Raw genomic sequence first — 19,332 nt, forward strand, 5'->3', positions numbered from 1 at the left:
CCTTGGGTGACAATTCAGTTTCTTTCCAAATTAGCAGCTCTCATCCCACCTGAACCCAGCTTTCCCCAACCAAACTGGCCTGGGGCTCTTTGCAGCCACCTCAACACGAGCCTCATCCTCCATAAACCTCTGGGAACGCTTTTGTCCTAAACCTCAGGATGCCCCCCAGCCCCTTCCACAATCCCCACCCAAGGAGCTGGGAAAGCTCGGTGGGAAACAAAGGGAAGGAAGGATATGAGGTGAAGGGGGAGGGAGGAGAGAATATGAATAGGTATTCGACTGGGGAGGGGAGGGAGGGCAGGTCAAGCCATCCCCACCTGCCAGCTTCCTGTCTTTGCCTACTGATAAATAGGGGATACTCAGGGCCAGATTTTCCATTCCTCCCCAGCCTGGCGCCCGCTGTCACTCAATTAAAAAAAGATAGAGGGAAAGGGCCTGGGAGGGGCAGACAGCCTCTACTTATAAAACCCCGTAGCGAGGGGTGAGCACACTCAGCCTGGCCTGCCCAGCCCTCTGCCTGTCATCCCCCAGCAGATTTAGCTGCTGACAGCTGCTTGGGACTTTGCTGCCAGGCCCTGGCCCGGACCGCGGCCTCTCCTCTCCCTCAGCTACTCCCCGGCCACAGCCCCTCCATGGCCCAGAAAGAAGAGGCCGCCGAGGCTTCGGCGCCTGCCTCCCAGAATGGCGAGGATCTGGACAACCTAGACGACCCCGAGAAGCTGAAGGAGCTGATCGAGCTGCCCCCCTTTGAGATCGTCACAGGGTGAGAGCTGGTGTGGCCTGGGGTCCTCCTCCCAGGGGAGCACGGGCTGGGGACAGGCTGGGGGAACCTGGGATGCTAGTAGTAGGAGTCAGGATCAAACTGCGAGAGGGCACAGGTATGCGCGGTAGGGGCTGCCGGGGACACAGCAGCAAATGTCGCTTGGCTTCTCAGGGCGACACCATGGGCCCTCTAATCAGGGGAGGTAAAAGGAGCTCCTTGGAGGTAATGCAACCACCCCTGAGGCCTCCTGGTCCTGGGGCATCACTTGCCTCCCTGCTCAGTCCCAGGGACTCTGGTGAGGACACTGGCACGTCTAAATGTGGCCCCAGTCAAAGGACTTCCTCCCTCTGCTTCTCTCTCTGCTTCCGAGGGGGCCTCTCCTCTATCTGCAGGTCTCACTCTTTCCTTTAGAGCTCTCTCAGGAGAAGGTCCTAAAGCAGGGAAGAGAGACCCATCCTTTCCCAAGCCTGAGTGAGAAGTGGTTTTGTCTTTGTTCAGTCCTTTCTGAGTTTCCCCAGGGGCTGTCGCATCCCCTCCCCCCCTTGGGAAACGGAGAGGTCACCGCACAGGTAACATAGGCCAGGGCCAGGAGCTTCTGGACAGAGGAGGGATTCCCACCCCTGGAGCCACAACCGGGAGGAACCAGGACCCAGAGCAAAGGGTCTCGAGGCCCCAAGGAGGGGGCTACAAACAGGGTCCCTCTGCCTCGTCCACATTGTGCGGTCTCCAGGAATAACCCCAAGTGGTCTCCCCCCTCTTCCCTCTGTGTCCCTTTAATAGAAAACCCTGCTAAGTTCCTACGCAAAGAATAAGGGGATACGTGGGGCCACATTGCCTCCTGAGCCCCAAGGTTTCCTTCCCGGGGGTCCAGCAATGCCCGCAGGCAGAGGAGGGGCCTCACTAAGAAGTTTCAAAAGAATGGAGGAGCGATGCCTTCAAGGGGCCGAAGGATCCCTGGGTGGCAATGCACCTGCCGCTATAGGCTGGGCAAGTGACTTTCCAGTCCTGGCCTCAGCGTTTTTCATTTGTAACATGAGCAAGCTACGCTAGGTGATTCCCAAGACCCCTTCCAGCTCAGATAGTTTCCAACCTCTAAGAGAACCCGAGGGAAAATGCATGCTAATTCCTAAGGTAAGAGTTCAGGGTAGAGCCCCACAACTTGTGTTAGCCCATGCCCAACCAACTAATATCGCCCTCAACCTAGGATTCAAAAAGCAAGGGGCACAGATGAATGCAGACATAGAGAGAGCCTAGAGCCAGCAGGCCAGGAGAGTCCTCAACTCCAGGAGCTCTCTGTGGAAGGAGATCCTTTTTCTGACACATGAGCAGCTGGTGCATGCTGTCTTGGTCACACAGACGTGACCACGCAGGCCCACTCTGTGCAGGGCTGTGACCTCCCCGGCACAGGTACAGGGTAGGTTCAGGACAGAATAGGACTGTGTTTGTTGAGTTGGGCAGGCTTTGGAGTCCCAGGGTGGCAGGTCCTAAAGGGTTAAACCCTCTAATGCAACTTACATCCATCCAGGCCTTCACAGTCATGGCATATTGTCACATGCATGAGCTCATTCAACCCTCAGCATGGTGCTAGTCTGGGGAGGGAGCTATTTTATTGCCACTCTCAGACAGGAAAACTGAGAGTCAGGTAGATTGAGTGACTTGTTGGAGCCCTCAGAACCAGTAAGTGGCAGGTCGTCTGACTCCAGCCAAGTGTCCTTTCCCCTGTTCTCTTATGCATCCTGGTTCCCAGGTTTACCAAACAGAGCTCCAGCTGTCTCCACTGCAGGGCAGTGTGGTTCAGAGGCTTTCCCTGACCCAAGCTCAGAAAAAGGGTCACAGGTCGGGCAGCTTGCTGGGTGCTCTGAGAGCAGCTCAGGAGGGAGGTGGAGCCCTGAGTGTTTCCTGGCCACAAGTGACAGCTGTGGAGATCTGTCTCCTGGGCCCCTGGGGTAAACAGATGGCTTAAAATAGCCCAGAGGTGCGGCTGTGTCTATGCAGGGACAGGATGAGGGACTGACTCTCCTCTCCTTCCTTTTCCAGATGTCCTAGAGTCAAGGGGTCCCAAGCAGGCCCTCTCCTAGCCTGGGTCCCCACAGGTAGGGGATGGGCCTGTCCATACTGCGCCTTAGACTTGGCCCACAAGCTAGGAGAGAGCAGATGGCTTTTCAGCAAACAGTCTGTGGTGAGGAGGGAGCACCAGGTAGGAATGGAGGGAGAGAGACCCTGTGTGTCGTGATTCTGGTTTGCTAGGGCACCCGGGATGGAAGCAGGCCTGAGAACAGTCACAAGAACGTGGGGGAAAGCGTTAGGAAAGGGTCTGAAGCTGCAGGGTGTGCCCAAGCCGGCTCACACTGGCTGAGAGCCCATTGCGTGTCTCTCTTCCCGACTCCGTGTTCTTGAAATTGCCATAATGAGAGTGTTTACAGAAGTCGGCAAAGTTAGAAATGAGGGTGTTTTCTCTTTCCCGTGGCTTGCTGGGTGCTAAGCTAGCACACCACTGAAAAAGAGGAGTCTCTGAAAGTGAGAGGAAGAGTAGACAAGGCTGAGGTTGGGAGTGCTTAAGATGGGCTCTGAGGGATAAGGTTTGAGGCCCAAAAAAGGCACCATCCCTCAATACTAAGTTTAATTTCTTGAGTGGCCACAGTGGTTCAGAACCTGAGGGGTTGGGTTCCTCAACCTACCTTCCAGATGAGGAAACCAGACTTTGGAGGGATGAGTAATTTGCCCAAAGCTAGTGGATGGAGCAGGGTGCGAACCCCAGGACTGTCTGACTCCAAATCATCACACTGTGGCTTTAAAAAGCCATAAAGAAGCGGCTTTTATTGTCAACAAATATTTACTGAACAGGAATCATTTATTTGCTGCCCATTTCCTTCGCCAGTATTTAACTTCCATGAGGACAGGGACTTTGCCTTTTAACTGCTTTGTCCCTGCACCAAGACAAGTACTCAGCTCCTAACACGTAATTAATACTTGTTTTTGAATAAGGAAGTGAACTAGTGATGAACACCTATTGTGCGTTGGGCTCTCTGCCAGGTGTTGAGATAGGGAATTAACCTCGGGGACAACTTCTCCAGGAGAGAAATTGAGGATGTATGAAGATCGAGCAGTGCTGGGCTCAGAGGAGGATTTCACGGTCCCCGGCTGCCTCTGGACTCAGCATGCTCTAGGGAAGCTCTGGGCACCACTGGTTGTGTCCTGTCTCTCCATCTCAGTGATGAGTGGCTGTGGCTCAGCCTGGCAGCCTCTAGTTATGTTGTGTATGATTTTGCATGAAGCTGAACTTGCCATCAAAGGGACCAATCCCCTTCCGACCACTGCTCTAGCTTCCAGTAGTTTACTCTGGCCGTGGGAGGAACACAGAGGGAAGAGGCAGGCTTCAGAGGAAAAGGGACAGGCAAGGAGTGAGGGGCCTTTGACACCACTGTTAATGCCGTAGCCCCTCACCCCCTACCCTGGACTCTGGAGCATGCCAGGAAGGTTTGTTCCATAAAGAACAGAAGACACCACTAACTCTGACCACCCTGGTCTCCGCTGAGGGCCAGGGAAAGGTCAGAGCCCAGGGCAAAGATGTGTGCCAGGGAAAAGGGGCGGGCTCAGGGCCTGCCTTGGGCAGCAGGCTCTCCAGAACTGCCAGTCAGCAGCCAGCAGCCCCCATGCCCCTGCGCAGCTCTAGGAAATCAGTCCCTTCCACCTCCGGCTTCTCTCCACGCCTCCTTCTGACCAGGCCCCTCCTTTGCATCACTTTGAAAGTGGTCTGAAAAGGAGACAGGAACTAAAACTAGCAATTTTGCCTCTTTCAAGCAGGTCTTGCGAACGAAAGCTGAAATGAGTCAACACTCAATCATCTGTGGGTGGATTTTCCACTCCATGGGTTATCTTGGAGCAAATGTTTAATCTCAGACCAGCATCTACTCCCCTCCAGGTTGCTTCTTTTCACTGTATAGATTTATGTGTAGGAAGTGCAAATGTTTTTAAATGTGAACACGAGGGGGAAAATACACACACACACACACACACACATTTACTTACATCCCTTCCCCCTCCACCAAGCAGACCATCCATCATCCCAATTTTTTCTAGATATTTGAGTCTGTTTCCTGCCTAGAGAATTGCAATGCCCAGTAGGCCTCCTAAGCAGATGAAGTGTGAATGGTCTTGTTTGCAGAAAGCATGAAAAAGTGGTGCTTAAAGAGGTGCCATCTGAGGCTGTGGGTAGGAATAATGCTGTTGGTTCTGTGCCTGAAGAAGTGACTGAGTCCAGGTAAAAAATCTACCGTCCACACCTCTCTCCTGACCACCACTCCAACATCCCCCCACACCCTCTTTAGCAGTGACACATCTGCTGGGGTTGAGAGTACAAGTAAATGTGGTCCTCAGGCATCTCATGCTACTTAGAAAAAAATGCCTGATAATTTAAGAAGTGTCAGTATTTCCTTCCTTCTACTAGTGGACATAATAGTGTTGACTTACTTTGTGATTCTGTAACATCACCGAGATGACCATGGTGTCTTAGCTCCCTGGGGAAGTTTCCAACCTCTACCAGCTCTGCTCCCCTGGTTTCCCTCAAGGGCCTAGCTGTTTCAGTCTGTGGGGATTCCCAAAGAACCCCGTTCAATCTTTATGCTCCTTCCAGAAGACCAAAAAGGAGAAGCCAGGCAAACTCAGTCTCTGAGGAAGCCCAGAGGAAAGGCTGCGAGCCAAGGCCTTCCCTGACTTTCCTTTTGCCCCTTGAAAGCACTTCCCTTCCTGAGGCATCTGTTTTGTCTTTCTATTGTCTCTGCTGAGGGACAGGGGAGACCATGAGGCTGCTGGCCAGAGGGGTTGGAAATTTGTATTTATAGAAGCGAACTTTCTTTCTCTCTCTTGGGTTTCACTTTTCTGTGGGTCCTCTCCCCTTGCCCAGGGGATGAGGGGCTGAGAAAAGCAGCAGTCTCAGACCATCTGGCCAACTGGCAACGGCACGCTGGGCCAAATTCATACTCTCTGTTGAACTGTACTTGGCCAAGTTGGAGCAATACTTTGGGGGTTCCAGAAGGAAACCTGAGGGACTACAGACAGCCATTGCTGAAGCCCCACACCTATCACACGGTCATGAATACAGCAGGTCCTCCAATAACCACCTTTCTTTCAACGATGCTTCATGATAACATTGATGAGATGCCATAGGAACTTAAGTCTTGTTTATATCACTCGGCCTATGGGAAAATTGGTTTCTTATACATTGTTTTGCTTAAAGTCGCAGAACTATTGATGACATTAAGTGAGGACTTCTGAGAATCCATCATACAGGTGGCTCTGGATTAGACTCGGGGTGTAGTGGGGTGATCTGGCAAAAGGCCTTGAAGAGCAAAAGAGGGTTTGGGCAAGAAAGGTAGGCTCTGTGTTTCTTAGAAGGAAAAAGCCATTCCAGGAAGAGAAGGGATAATTTAGTAATGGGCAAAGTTCAGGAGTGGTCTGGTGGGGTGAGTTTAATTAGGGAGAGCCAAGCCCACGGGGACTGAAAGAGGAGAATCATCAGGTCATCCATTCTCCCAAAATATTAAGTAAATAATAAACACATCCAACCTGGGTCAGAGGGGCTTAGAAAGCTAAGTATAGTACCCGAAGGAATCCCTCGGGCTGGGTCCTCAAACGTCCATCCGAAGTGGAAACTTAACTTGCCAGCAAGGGACATGGAAACTTGGGTAGAATAAAACTGGTGATGGGAGGAAGGGAACACTGCAGGGAAACAGCTCAGGTTTACTCAGCTCTTTGGCACCTGCTGCTTACCCCTAAGCAGCCAAGGCCCTGGGATACCAGGGATTCCCCTGCAGCCCGGAGAGTCAGGTGACCTCTCTGGGGAAACAGCAGACAGGGAGGGGAGCAATGGCGAAGTTAGTGGTTGCCTCAGGGTATCTTCTGGGGCAGCCACAGAGATTACATTTTAATTTTTATTTTGAGAATTTTTATAAGAGTTTATTTGAGCCAAACTGAGGACACATGCTGGGGAGCAAGATCGCAAATGCTCCCCAGAGATTCCATTTTTAAAAAAGAAAGCCTTCCAGCTGCCTAGCTGGAGCTACTCACCCCCTGCTCTCCTTCTGGCACTTCTCTCCCCCGTGAAAGCCTCCGCTTTCTCCTTGGCCTTCAAACCTGCACAAATCTTCCTATTTTAGAAAAACACACGATATGCATAAAGATAGAAACAACCTTCAACTCGGATGCCCTCTCTAGTCCCTGGGTTTCCCCAGCTTCCCTCTGTCTGCCTAAAGCCACCCCAGTCCTCTTCTATGGGCATGACTTTTACTATGTCTTCCTTTTTTCTTTCTTTTGCATACCATCCCCAGAAGTACTGCAAGAAATGAGTGGAGTGGATGGAGCAAGCTCCCATTCCACCTCCCTGCTCCAAAAACCCATTTAATATATTGTCCTAGGGTAGAGGACGTTTCAGATATTAAGCTGATAAGAACAGCTACACTTGATCTTAGCCAAAAGGCTGAGAAGCGATTTATGGTCTTTTGTGACTCAAGAACCTGTAATGATTCTTTATTGCCTCCTGAATCAAGGCTAAACTTTCAAGAGCCTTCCTATGTCCTTCACTCTACCTACTCATTTTTAGCAGTTTTCTACTGTTTTCAGCTGTCTTATTTACATCTTCCCTGCCCAGCTAGAATCTAGCTGCTGGATCATAAGCATCTAGAGGGCAGAGGCCAAATCTTTCATGATTTTGAACTGATTCAGTACTACATACAAGCTAAGTCATATTGAGGTACCCTTAGGTAGTGTGGCCTCAAAACTAAAAATTCTTGACACTTTGTGACAACCCTTCTTTCACCTGAGGGAAAAGGTAAGCTTGAGAAACAGTCGCTAGGAGAGCATGACACTGCAAATTGTAGGCCACTCTACGCCCAAGATGTAGCATACACGAGTGACAAGGAGGCGGAATGGAAGCACGAAATGCTCTGCAAAATCTTTGCCTTGCTCTGTCACGAGGAACTTCACATGCTCACTGCTTTGTAAGTTACTATTTCAACACTGCTTTCAAACCTGGCCACAAACTCGGATCATCTGGAGAGCTTTTAGAAATGCTGATGCCTGGACCCCCGATCAGATGTCCTGATCTAACTGGCTTCGTGTGAGGCCCAGGCGTTGTTTGTAGAACCTTCTAGGTTATTCTAACGTAGAGCCAGGTTCAAGAGTCATTTCGAATGTAGGCGTGTGCTGTGCACAGCGAGTGACAGTGAGGTGTCTGGAGACCCTTCCTAACGGGGTGACCGGAATGCACACCTCACTCCACAGTCTCTTTCCTCCAGGTCAGCCCTTTGGGGTTCTTTCGTGCCTTTTTGTCACGCATGCTGAGGTCTTGGAGAGCCACCCGCTCCAGGCTGGGCCTAGACACCAGAACTCATCGTTCTCTCTTCCTCCTGTCCCTTTGTCTTCTCGACCCGCAGGGAGCGGCTGCCTGTCAACTACTTCAAGTTCCAGTTCCGGAACGTGGAGTACAGCTCTGGGCGCAACAAGACCTTCCTCTGCTACGTGATCGAAGTGCAGGACAAGGGCGGCCAGGTGCAGGCGTCCCGGGGGTACCTGGAGGACGAGCACGCCACGGCGCACGCCGAGGAGGCCTTCTTCAACACCGTCGTGCCAACCTTCGACCCTGCCCTGCGGTACAACGTCACCTGGTACGTGTCCTCCAGCCCCTGCGTGGCTTGCGCCGAGCGCATCGCCAAGACCCTGAGCAAGACCAAGAACCTGCGGCTGCTCATCCTGGTGGGGCGCCTGTTCATGTGGGAGGAGCCCCCCATCCAGGCCGCCCTGCGGCAGCTGAAGGCGGCCGGCTGCAGGCTGCGCATCATGAAGCCCCAGGACTTCGAGTACATCTGGCAGAATTTTGTGGAGCAGGAAGAGGGCGAGTCCAAGTCGTTTGAGCCCTGGGAGGACATTCAGGAGAATTTCCTGTACTACGAGGAGAAGTTGGCCGACATCCTGAAGTAGGCCACGCGGCTCGGCCCCACGTGAGTCGTGGCCCCGTGACTGCATCCCCCGGGCGGGAGGCTCAAGGCCAGGTGGAAGCAGTGGCTTAGGTTTTCCTGGGGAAGGATTTCATTTTTCTGCTTTGGGTTGATTGTAAAAACATTGCAGAAGATCCTGGCTTTTATTTCCTCCAAATTCCTCTCCCTAGATGCTTTTTCCTCCTACCCCTTTATGTCAGACTAACTTTCCCCATAACATGGAAAAGTAGGGTTGATGGGAATCTGAAAGCTTTTTCTGTAGTAACATTTAGATGGTGCAAGGGCCCGCTACTAAACGAGGGCCTAGAATATATCTCAATCCCCTAAGCACGCCCCATGGACGTGTGTCCAGAAGTACTCATTCCAGATGCCTTGTAGATGCCTTGCTCCCACCCCATTTGCAATCCTACCGTTCCAGTTTTTTCTCTAAAGCAGGTGTTTCATTCTACCTGGGGCAACTTTTTTTTTCTTTTCATTTTTGATACTTTAAATTCCCCAACTTTTTTTGGCCAGAGAAGCAAGCTTACATGTTGTCAAACGAATGATTCTGCTTTGAGGGAGACCAGTCCTTGCTGTGTGAATGCACCATGCAGGAACGTCTTTCTAATGTTGAGAAGACCTCAGCGGGACTTCTAGAAAAATGCTGAATGCAGGAATGGGGATAATACAGCAACAAGTTCTCCCACGCAGGAATGTTTAAAGGGTTAAAAAGATGTTTGTAAATTAGTCAGCAGCTCAGAAGTAGCCTCCTACAGATAATCAAGATGTGATAAGAGAATTGGAAGTAAAACTTAGCTATTTAAGCAAATAATTAGGACACAATTAAGGCCGATTTGGCCTCTTGCTGAGGGTAAATTAGACTCTCACAGAAACAGGATGATTACCCTCAGGAAACAGGGTAAAGAATCTTATGCTATCTTTTTTTGAATTTGGTCTAATCTACTTTGTTCCCACAGCAATGCTATGACTAAGTCCCTTTATAGGGCCTGAGTTACTGATCAAAGTCCTCCAGTAACAGAGAATGGGTCCTAACCACCCTCTTAACCTTAATTCTGGAATAACTCATATTACTAAAGCATGAAAGGAGCATGCTTCCATGAAGTTATTCATTTTTGGTGTCTCTCACTGTTAATATTGTTAAGAGAAGATGTCGCTTGATAAACACCATTTGAAAATATCCATTTCTAGAGCAGGTGTTTGCTATTACACGTGCACTCGGTGGGCCTGGTCATTCTCCAGCTGAGCATTCGCCAATCCGTGAAGACACCATTTCAGCCATTTCTTACAAAAAGCAGGACCCATTCATTGAATTCAGTGAGACTATGGTCTGGTAATGTAACGTGATACTCTGCTCATATAAAATAAGACACTACACTTTGAGTGGTGGTGAACCGTAATACAGATTTCTAAGGGTGACCTCTAACGATACAAAATTAGCTTTTAAATTCCTTGAAGATTTTATTAGTGTAGGTACTATCACTGTAATTATAAACCCTACATAGATTCTACAGGATGACTGGTAGCTTAATTTTTAACCCTAGTATACTTTCTTCTTAAACATCTTTCAGAGTCACGGGCCACTTCTTCCAGCTGCCCAACTAGCAAGTCCTCAGGGATTCGTGTGTGTTGTTGGCTTTTTTCCCCATTAAGTCAAATGAGATAGATAAATCTGCTATAAAAATTAAGCATTTCAAAGAGGATTAAAAACAGCTTTATTTTGGATAATTGAGGGTTGTACCTTATGCTAATCTAAACAAGTAAAATAGATAAATCAGTTTGATGGAAAAAGTCCATTTCTAAGTAAAATTATTCTTAATAAAATATTATTAGACATGTTCCACATTATAAGCCTCTTTCCATCAGTGAACATAACTATCATCTGAACCCATTAACATGCTTCCCTGTCTGTACTCTACTTGAGCTGCTCATGTTCCTAAAAAGGTTCAAATGTACCAAGTTTTAAAAAAATTGGCATGAAATAGAGGTATCTAAAAGCCCAAAAGAACAACTCTGCTTAATTAAAATACTCCCAAGAAAAGGGCATGTGTTAAATAAAATTTTCCTCGTATTTCTTACTCCATCTTTTAGAAACTGACAGATTAGGATTTAACCGTGTGTTCAACACAAAAGAACAGAGTTAAAGCAGATCTCTTCTGGGGCTTTCTCTGTACAAATCCAACCCTGGGTAAACCAATAGTCACAGGACACTAGGGAAATTCAGGGACTTGGGGAAGGCACACAGAAGCCCTAATTCAAAAAGAAAACTTCATTGTTTGGGGCCAGCAGGGCTCTCAGTAACGTTTTCTGTTTTCTCAAGGTCTGCCTGCTGCCAAGAGACAGTGGTGACATGTATGGTCATCTGGGACATGCCTGACTTCCTAATACCACTTGGACCTGGACAACATTCGACACCAACCAATCCCACTGCACAAGGCCCTCTGAGGACTCAAAATACATTTCTCATGCTGTAAATCATTTTAGCTGTGCCTCTCTTTCTAAGGCTGCTCTTGGGAAAGAGAGATGCAAGGAGAAATAGCAACCATGCATGGGCACCAGGCATCATGGGTTTGAGGGTCTTAATTATTCCCCAAAATGGGCTGCTTAAGGCAAAGAGCCTCAGATCCAAGATCTGTGCAGATCTTTGAAATATGTCCAGAAATGCATTTATGTTAAATTGGTTTGTTTTTTTTTTTAAAAAGAAAAATGAGCAGCAACAATAAAAGAAGTGGTGTGGTTTTTCTGTGACCAGGTTTTGTAGGGAACTTGGACATTTAGAAGTGATCAAGTCCCAGGAATAGGGATTTCCCAGGCTATGACCCAAGCCACACTGTAAGTGGGAGGGAGGCCTAAACCAGGACTTGTCTAGGCAACACAGGATACTAACTCTCCCATGTAGACTTCTCATCCTGGTCTCGACCTTCACAAAATATTTTCTTCTCCGATTCCTTGAGTGCTTTTTGCCTTCTCTGAAGACAAGGAATATGGTAGAGGGGGAAACAAAAGGCATGGGGAATCTGTTTATAAAATATCCATGTTCCAACAGCCAATTAATAAGCAAATCTGCCTCTTGATTAATTAGAAGTGAGGAGTAGGAGGATTTCAATGTTCAGATACACAATATAAGAGTAGTCAACATGTGGTACTTGATGGTGATGGCATGATGACATCAAAGTGTCATTTCTTAAAAGATTTGAGTCCTAGGTAGATGTAAAATTTCACATGTGAATTTCTGGGTGTTTGCCAAACTCTAACTAGGTTTCCAGGAATAATGTGCTCATTCTGATTATCAGGCGATGCCTTTCCCCAGGCTTGGAGTGTGATAAGTCATCGGAATTTGACCCCAAGACTATCTACAAATAACAAAGCATTTTATCACATCCCTGCTGAGTCCCCAGCATTCCACTTACTGCCAGTTTTCCACAAGACTAAGCTTTGTTAAAAGAACCAAGGTTCATACTACATGAAAAAAAACTTGCCCTGATCCCTTTCAATGTAGAAGCCTTCAAAATCAATGTTTTGACCCAAGTGTTAAGATTTATTTGCATAGTTAGCAGAATACTTCCTCTTATCACCCACTCTCATTTTCCGTTTTGTGTATTCAGACATTCCTTCCCTTTTCCCCCTCAATTTTACTACTACTAATGAACAGAAGCAAAGCTTCTCCAAGGAAAGCCTTAGTCCAAAAGTTTGACAATGAACTTGCTCCTGCAGTACCCCACCCCAACTACACGAACTTGTCTGTTCCTCACAGAGCTACAAAAGACGTGAAATACTTTTTGAAACTGCTGCCTCCTATCAGGCTGCAGTGTGGTAAGAATGTAAGTATAAAGTACAAAGGTTATATTTAACCAGTGCTCTCCTGGTGTTTCAACAAGCACATTCTAAAATCCAGTTCCTTTACACTTGGGAAAGCAAGTCCTATGAAGGCCTGGAATTCACTCAAGGGAGAAAAATCAATACGTCTGGCTGTTTGAACTCATAATATCACAATAAGCGGAGGGTGGACCTCCACTAGTTTTCCCAATACCTCTAATACTGCACCACTGGCTAAATCCATGAACCACCTTCTTCCACCAAGAAAACACAGTGCTGCTCTCTTAGCTTAAGAAGGGGACTAATATTTACTGTTCTCCATCCCAGCTGGTTACACCTCAGCCTTCTCCAGAGCTTAAAAACGCAAAGAAACCTAGCCATCTTCCCTAACCCCCCAACTACCAAAATAGAATTGTTTTGGAAGTGGGTCTTTTTTTCTTTAAAAGATGCATCAATTTTATTGAGAACAACTGAGTCATCACTCCGCAATAAGCACATTGCCAGGCATTTAACATATATGATATGTTCCCTGACTAAATTCAGGCAGGTTCAATCACAGACACTATGTAGTGGGCCGAAGAGTTCAGCATGAAGGGATTCTAGAAGCCTGCCTTTACAGTATGTTGATCCATAGATGCTGTCCATTCTTATTTTTAACCTTGCTGCTCTTCCCACTGGACCCCCGTTCTGAATTTTCCGAATTAAGTTACAGGTGAATCCTTCACTATCCAAGTCAGAACACAGACATGCACACAGAACCTCACTGTAGCCCAAGAAGATATTTATTTTCCCCTTTTTGTTTACACAAATTCCTTGTTTACAATGTAAAAACCCATTTTTGTAATTTAAACAAACAAAACCTCAAAATTATCTCCTAGGATGAATCTGAGGACATAAGGATAATACCAAGTAAATGCAAAAAATGACAAAAGATTCAAAATTAACGAAGTGAAACGTTCATCCTTCCTGAAATTTCTCTTAAAACAGCAGAGAAGTGGAATCAATGCTGCCACCTAGTGGTGAGCCAAACAAATTAGGTAGAATCCTGGAGCAAAACAGGGTCATAGGGCCCAACACCTAGTTTCCTGCCAAATAGCAGGCTGTTACTTACCTACCTACCTACCTGCAAAGAAAAATCACAGCAACACTTCCCAAGCAATCCCTCCTTCAGAGTCCCAGTCCAACCACGGGAATACAGAAACCCAAGCATGGCCTGTAGCACAGACAACTTCACATGAAACTCTCCTCTGACAATTTTTAGTCAGTTTGCCCAGTCCAACGGCCCAGCTGGGATGACGCAGAAAAACATGGACACATCCAAAACGCTCATCTGTTCAGAGTGTGTACACAGTAATTCTGATGTCTGTTGCCTCAAACACCTCCTCAATTATTGCAGATACGTGTTCCCATTGCAGATGATCAAGACCGCACCCAATCCTGAAAAAAACAAAACATCTCCATTGGTTATAATGAAGGTATCTAGGAAATCACGCCTTCCCTCTTCCTTTAGGCTGCATTCACCCAGAGCATAAGAACAAATGATCTGATCTCACCCCTTATAGGCAGACATGGTGGAAGTTCGGAAGTTAATTCCTGCTGTGAGTCACCCAAGGCTGTTCCTGGCAGCACTAACATCCCACAGCTGTCACTTTTCTTTTGCCTACTGGTTACCCCTTTCCAATAATTTCAAGCAACATTTAGAAATGTATAACCACCATGATATGGGAGATTCACTACCCTCCTATTGATGAAAACTGGCTGTGGGTAGATGAGAAACGACTGGTATTTAAAAAATACATATGATCATGAAAAGTTAAGGAAGGTTATAAGGAAGACAAAAGACAGGATCTCTGCAAAAAAAGAAGTCAAGATGGAACATTGAGAAATGCCAAGCTGATTGCAATTCTGGTCTTTGCAACGTCCTGGTGAAAAACCTTTATCGACCTACAAAACTCTATTACCCAGCACCTTTCTTCTAAGATGTTACTTTATTGATCCTCAACATTCCTAGGGGAAAAAAGAAAGGCTTAAAACTGCTAATTTCATATAATGTGATGATTAAGTCCCTGAAAAAATACTGTGATTAAAAAAAGTTTGATACATAATCCATAAATATATTAAAGACCAGTGTAACAAGGGACCCTATAGCCCCATAACCAACTTGGAGCTTGGAATAAACCTGCATGCATGGTCAACACTGACTCAAAACTAGGTGACAGGAAGTGACCCCAAACCTATTTTCTGAAAAGGATTCAAAGGGCACACTTAAAAACCCCAACGCCACTCCCTAATTTCCCAACAGGTAGGGTCTAAGACATTATATCAAGAACATACCCTCTGGTTACTGCCAAGGTGAACATCAACAAGCACACAGTTTAAAAGGTAGTGATCATTTACAACCTTCTCTGCACAGGATTAACAGGTTTAGGAAACCTGAAGTGGCCCAGAGGGAAATCACAATTGCTTGGTCTTGGTTCTTAAGTTTACATTGCTTCAGCAGAGGCTAGGCTTCAGGCAGAGGATACCAGAAATTTAACAAATGTGATTAAAATGGTTCCTCCTTACTACATAGGTTGAGACAGGTGTGGGTTTTAAGATAATTATCCTGAGCCCTTCAATCCAGGCTAAGAAATTAGTATGCTTTAGCGTAAGGTCTAACAACCGGTTCACTGGTGATTTTTTTAAAGTTTTGAAATTTGTCCACCTTTAAGTCTGTATTTTGGATTAAGCCTTTCAGTCATTTGTCTAAGACAGTAAACCCCACCAATCAAGTCTTCACATAGGGCCTACATTTCCTTGCCTGGGCATGGAGAGGTCCGTGACTCCATTCTTCAGACAATGCGACTTCATGGCCTCTAAACTCTTCCGTAAGTTTTCATAAGTTGGCTTATGTGAAGCCCTTTTCTTTGTAATCTGAGTACAAAGAAAGAATTCAAATTTCTATTAGTCCAAAATGATAGCCAAAGAAAAGCCACCACGTTCTCCCAGCATCCTGGTAATTGAAACAAAAAGTGTATTTTTATAGAATAGTCTTAAAAGCAGAAATGACAAATGTCATACTGTCCCTTCCAGTTATGGGAGACCTTCAGGAAAATCAACTAAATAGGACCTGAAAAACCCAGACACTGCCAGGTAATAATCTTTCCTTTTCTCAAGACCAGGAGGTTAACAGGCTGAGCCTATTGTGTATTGTTTTTAAGCAAAGTAGGTGAAAGTCTTTGTGCCACTTCCCAGAGATAAGCTGTATATCTGTAACAAGAACCCACACCACCTGAAATTTCCTGTTAAGTCTATTTACTTAGAAACTATGCTTGCCTGCTTTTTGTTTCTCTATAAAAGACCAGAGACAAACTGGTAGTATTCCAAATAATAGTGAAGTCACAGCAGTCTTAAAGACAGCATTCAAAGACATGAACGCACTTACTGCGCTATCCAAATCAAGCTCATAGAGGGGTGGCTGTAAGTCACCAAGCACCATCACCAAGAAGCCACTCTTTCTGGGGCTAAAGACCATTTGGCTAGTGGAAGAATCCCACATTGAGGCAGCAGGCAGGAAGGCAGCTGAGTGCATTTACTACGGAAGAATCTGTCTCTTGAGATACTATTGTTTTTCTAATCTCACTACGATGAGGAAGGAATTAAATTATAAGAGGCATCCCTAACTTTTCCAAGTCTTAGAAAATAGGCCTTTGGTAGATGTCATAGTACTCTTTTCCTTGGAGCTAGGATGCAGCTTCTTTTCTAACCCAGAGCTCCAAATAGCCATCACCACTGAACTTGAGTTGGCATGAAATCAGCAGCCTGTTGACATCTTTGGTTGTCTAGAATGGAATATCATGATCAACACAAACTCAGTACAGCCTATCTGTTCACCAACCCTTAGAACATATTGAGAATTGGCCCTGTCTTACCAAGTAATATATGTATCGTCCATCTCTCTTCAGAACAGCCACTTCTCCAGATTTCTTTTCTAAGAAAAAGTTATTTAATAGTAGAAAGAAAAATCAGAACACTGATCTCCATCCTTACCTTTTTAAAAAATCTTTACAGATTTGTTTACCTCAGAACTAATTTTCAACTCTAAAGAAACCTATTTATTGTCTATGAACACTATGCTCCGTATCTTCCTAAATACTACATTCCTTAGCTTCTAGCTTTCTTAATCATGTTTTCTCAACTATTTTTACCTCACACCCCATCTTTTGTCCTGCTCCTGTTTTCAAGTACACCCTTACTGTTCACTTAAAAAACTTTGTCTATTGCCTTGAAATGTTTTAGAATATACAGCATTCTTCCTTTGCCAAATCTGTGTTCATTCAATAATGACCTTTATACATACAAAGAGCTAATGTTTAAACATTATGGGGAACATAAGTGTACAAAAAGGTTTCTAATTATAAGAGTTTTCAATCAAGAGAAAGTGTCATGTTCATATATAACTACAATATAAAGCAGTAAAAAATTGCTGTGAAAGGCTGGGGTCAGAATCACCAGTAGAGGAGATGACTATGCCTGGACTGTGGTCTGAGCAACTCTTTCAGAAGCTCCACATGATTCTAATACACATCTCTGGTGTAAAATCACTGGTAGAGCCCGGCCCCTGTGGCTGTGGTTGAGTGCTGACGCATGAACCAGAAGATCTGGGTTAGATTCCCTGTCTGGTGGGGTTGGTGGCTGGCTCACCAGTAGGGGGCGTGCAGAAGGCAGCCCATCAATGACTCTCATCATTGATGTTTCTATCTCTCCCCCTCTCCCTTAAAAAAATATTTATAAAAATATTTTTAAATACATATTTTTAAAGATACTTTTAAAAAAATAAAAATCATTGGTAGAAAGTAATAGGAGGAGTCTATAAAAAAGAGAATTCCGAACTACTAAATACAATATGGGTAAACAGAAGATCTTGAATGCCAAGCTAATACCTGTGGATTTTGCTAAGCAGTTCAGTTATTAAGGTTTTCAGAAAAGTGAAGTACTATCAACAGAGCTTTATGGTAGAGGGGGAAGAAATTAGAAACTTTTACAAGAATTCAAACTTGGTTTAATAAGGACCCAAACTAGAGGCTACTTTTGTGGTGGAAAACTTAATCTGATGACTTAAAAGTACTCAGTGGTTAGGAACCCCCTCTTTGCAAGTATATCTTGTTTACTAAGTATAACAGGAGGTCAAAAGATGCTCTAGCCAGAGCAGAAGAGTTAAGCTGTTTTCGAAACTCACGTTGATTTAACAGTTCCTGTACCCCTCCAAATTTCTTCTTGAAGAGTACAGCTATCCCAGCGCCCATTCGACAATCCTCACTGATACAATGGGCTAGAGAGTCTGTTTTGGGGCACGCAAAAAGGTCTCCTTTCACATAAGCGATCTAAAATGTGCAAAGGGGAAAAAATGTTTTATTAGATACAGAAAAATACTAAGCTATTTCTTTGTTTTCCTTTACCCTGTCCACCACTCCTCCCCACCTTCTTGATTAAAAGCCCAATCCTTAGAATTGAAGGAGTTAATTTAACCACAACGAATTAAAACATATGCAAAAGGAAAGCGACGGCTGGTCTCTGTCTAGGTTGTATTAGCCTTTCGAAAATAAATCAGCTAGAGAGAAAAAAAAAGACAATTCAATTATTCGTTTAATTAAAAAGTGTTTATGTTTTTGACCTCCATTACTCTGAATTTCAGTTCACCGTAAGTGAGCAGTTATTACGCACTCTGCTTCCTTCTGCATCTTCATTAGGGCTGCCGGCCATGATACCGAGTTGCTGCTATCTCCAGAATTTAAGTGTTTCTTCAGCTACGAGAAGGAAAAAGGAAGGGACAATGCTTAGGCAGCCTGGATATACTGTATTCAGATGGCGCTGACCACCCACTTATTTTCCCCCCCGCATCGTTCATCAGTGAATGTGACTTCGTTCGGCCTGTAGGAACAATACACAGCTCGTGGGGCCAGGAGGAGGAAAAATGCCTTTGCTCCCGAGGCTGCGGCGCTCGGCTCGCACTTGGCGCTTTCCAGGGGCGCCCGCTCGGCCAACGCAGAAAAGGCGGCCCTAAGACACGCCTCCTCCTTTCCCCGCGCCCGGCGGAGGCTGGGCAGCCCCGGAGCTCGGTGGGTACGGCCTAGAAGAAAAAGGAGGGACTTCGGGCCAGGGGGAGTGTGCAGGCCCGCGCGGGAAGGGGAGGGGAGGTGGCCTCTCAAGGCTTACTCCCCGCCTTCGGGGGTGTAGGGAGTCCAGAGGAGCCTCCCACGCTCTGTCTCCTACCCTAAGGCGGGTCCGCCAGGTGTACAGCCTGTCCCGCGGTCCCGTGGGAAGGAACGAGGAAGCTCGCTCTAAGCCCCACCGTGCCGGGGTTACCCTTCACCTGCAGTCGGCGGTGAGGAGGTCCCGCCCCGCGGGGAAGGGCTCCAGATCCGGCCCTGGTGGGTTGGCGGCAGCCGACGAGACCAGACGCGGAACCAATCCCGCCAGAGCCCTGAAGAGTACGCACTTAAAATGGCCGCCCACCACCCGGGAGCGCCGCGGAAACAAGCCCCTCTAGCTAGCCGGCCGAACCACTCTTTGGTGATGGCCGCTGAACTTCCGGCGGTAAATACCGTGGAGGTTCCCGCGGCCACCCGGGCATGCGTACCGAGACAGCCGCCTCGAGCGGGAAGGAACGGCGCTTGCGCATTAGCCCAGGGGTGTGCCTTCAGTGGCTGCATAGAAGGGGGTGGGAAGTTGGCGAAGGAGCTAGTTTGCGCCTGCGCAGTAACATGTTCAGGGTAGCACTTGAGT

General features: G+C 46.6%; 2 protein-coding genes across 5 annotated transcripts; one reads left to right on the forward strand and one right to left on the reverse strand.

The window, feature by feature from the left end:
* Window positions 1-292: 292 nt before the first annotated feature.
* On the forward strand, window positions 293-11,492 carry APOBEC2 (apolipoprotein B mRNA editing enzyme catalytic subunit 2). The gene is made up of 3 exons (XM_081139484.1): window positions 293-763; window positions 8,194-8,757; window positions 11,072-11,492. Exons 1-2 carry the CDS (start codon window positions 633-635, stop codon window positions 8,735-8,737), a joined length of 675 nt encoding a protein of 224 aa, XP_080995610.1. The 5' UTR covers window positions 293-632; the 3' UTR covers window positions 8,738-8,757; window positions 11,072-11,492.
* Window positions 11,493-13,331: 1,839 nt separating this feature from the next.
* On the reverse strand, window positions 13,332-19,275 carry OARD1 (O-acyl-ADP-ribose deacylase 1). Of its 4 annotated transcripts, none has more exons than XM_081139487.1 (6): window positions 19,187-19,275; window positions 18,271-18,353; window positions 17,786-17,930; window positions 16,479-16,537; window positions 15,368-15,480; window positions 13,332-14,004 (listed from the first exon to the last, which is right to left on the reverse strand). In XM_081139487.1, exons 2-6 carry the CDS (start codon window positions 18,307-18,309, stop codon window positions 13,902-13,904), a joined length of 459 nt encoding a protein of 152 aa, XP_080995613.1. In that variant the 5' UTR covers window positions 18,310-18,353; window positions 19,187-19,275; the 3' UTR covers window positions 13,332-13,901. The 4 variants fall into 4 exon arrangements, with proteins under 4 accessions (XP_080995613.1, XP_080995614.1, XP_080995612.1 ...); XM_081139488.1 differs by lacking the exon at window positions 19,187-19,275 and adding an exon at window positions 19,152-19,176; XM_081139486.1 differs by lacking the exon at window positions 19,187-19,275 and adding an exon at window positions 18,920-19,073.
* Between the last annotated feature and the right edge of the window lie 57 nt (window positions 19,276-19,332).

Source organism: Miniopterus schreibersii, assembly GCF_964146895.1.
Source record: "Miniopterus schreibersii genome assembly, chromosome: 6".
In the NCBI taxonomy this organism is placed as follows: Eukaryota; Metazoa; Chordata; class Mammalia; order Chiroptera; family Miniopteridae; genus Miniopterus; species Miniopterus schreibersii.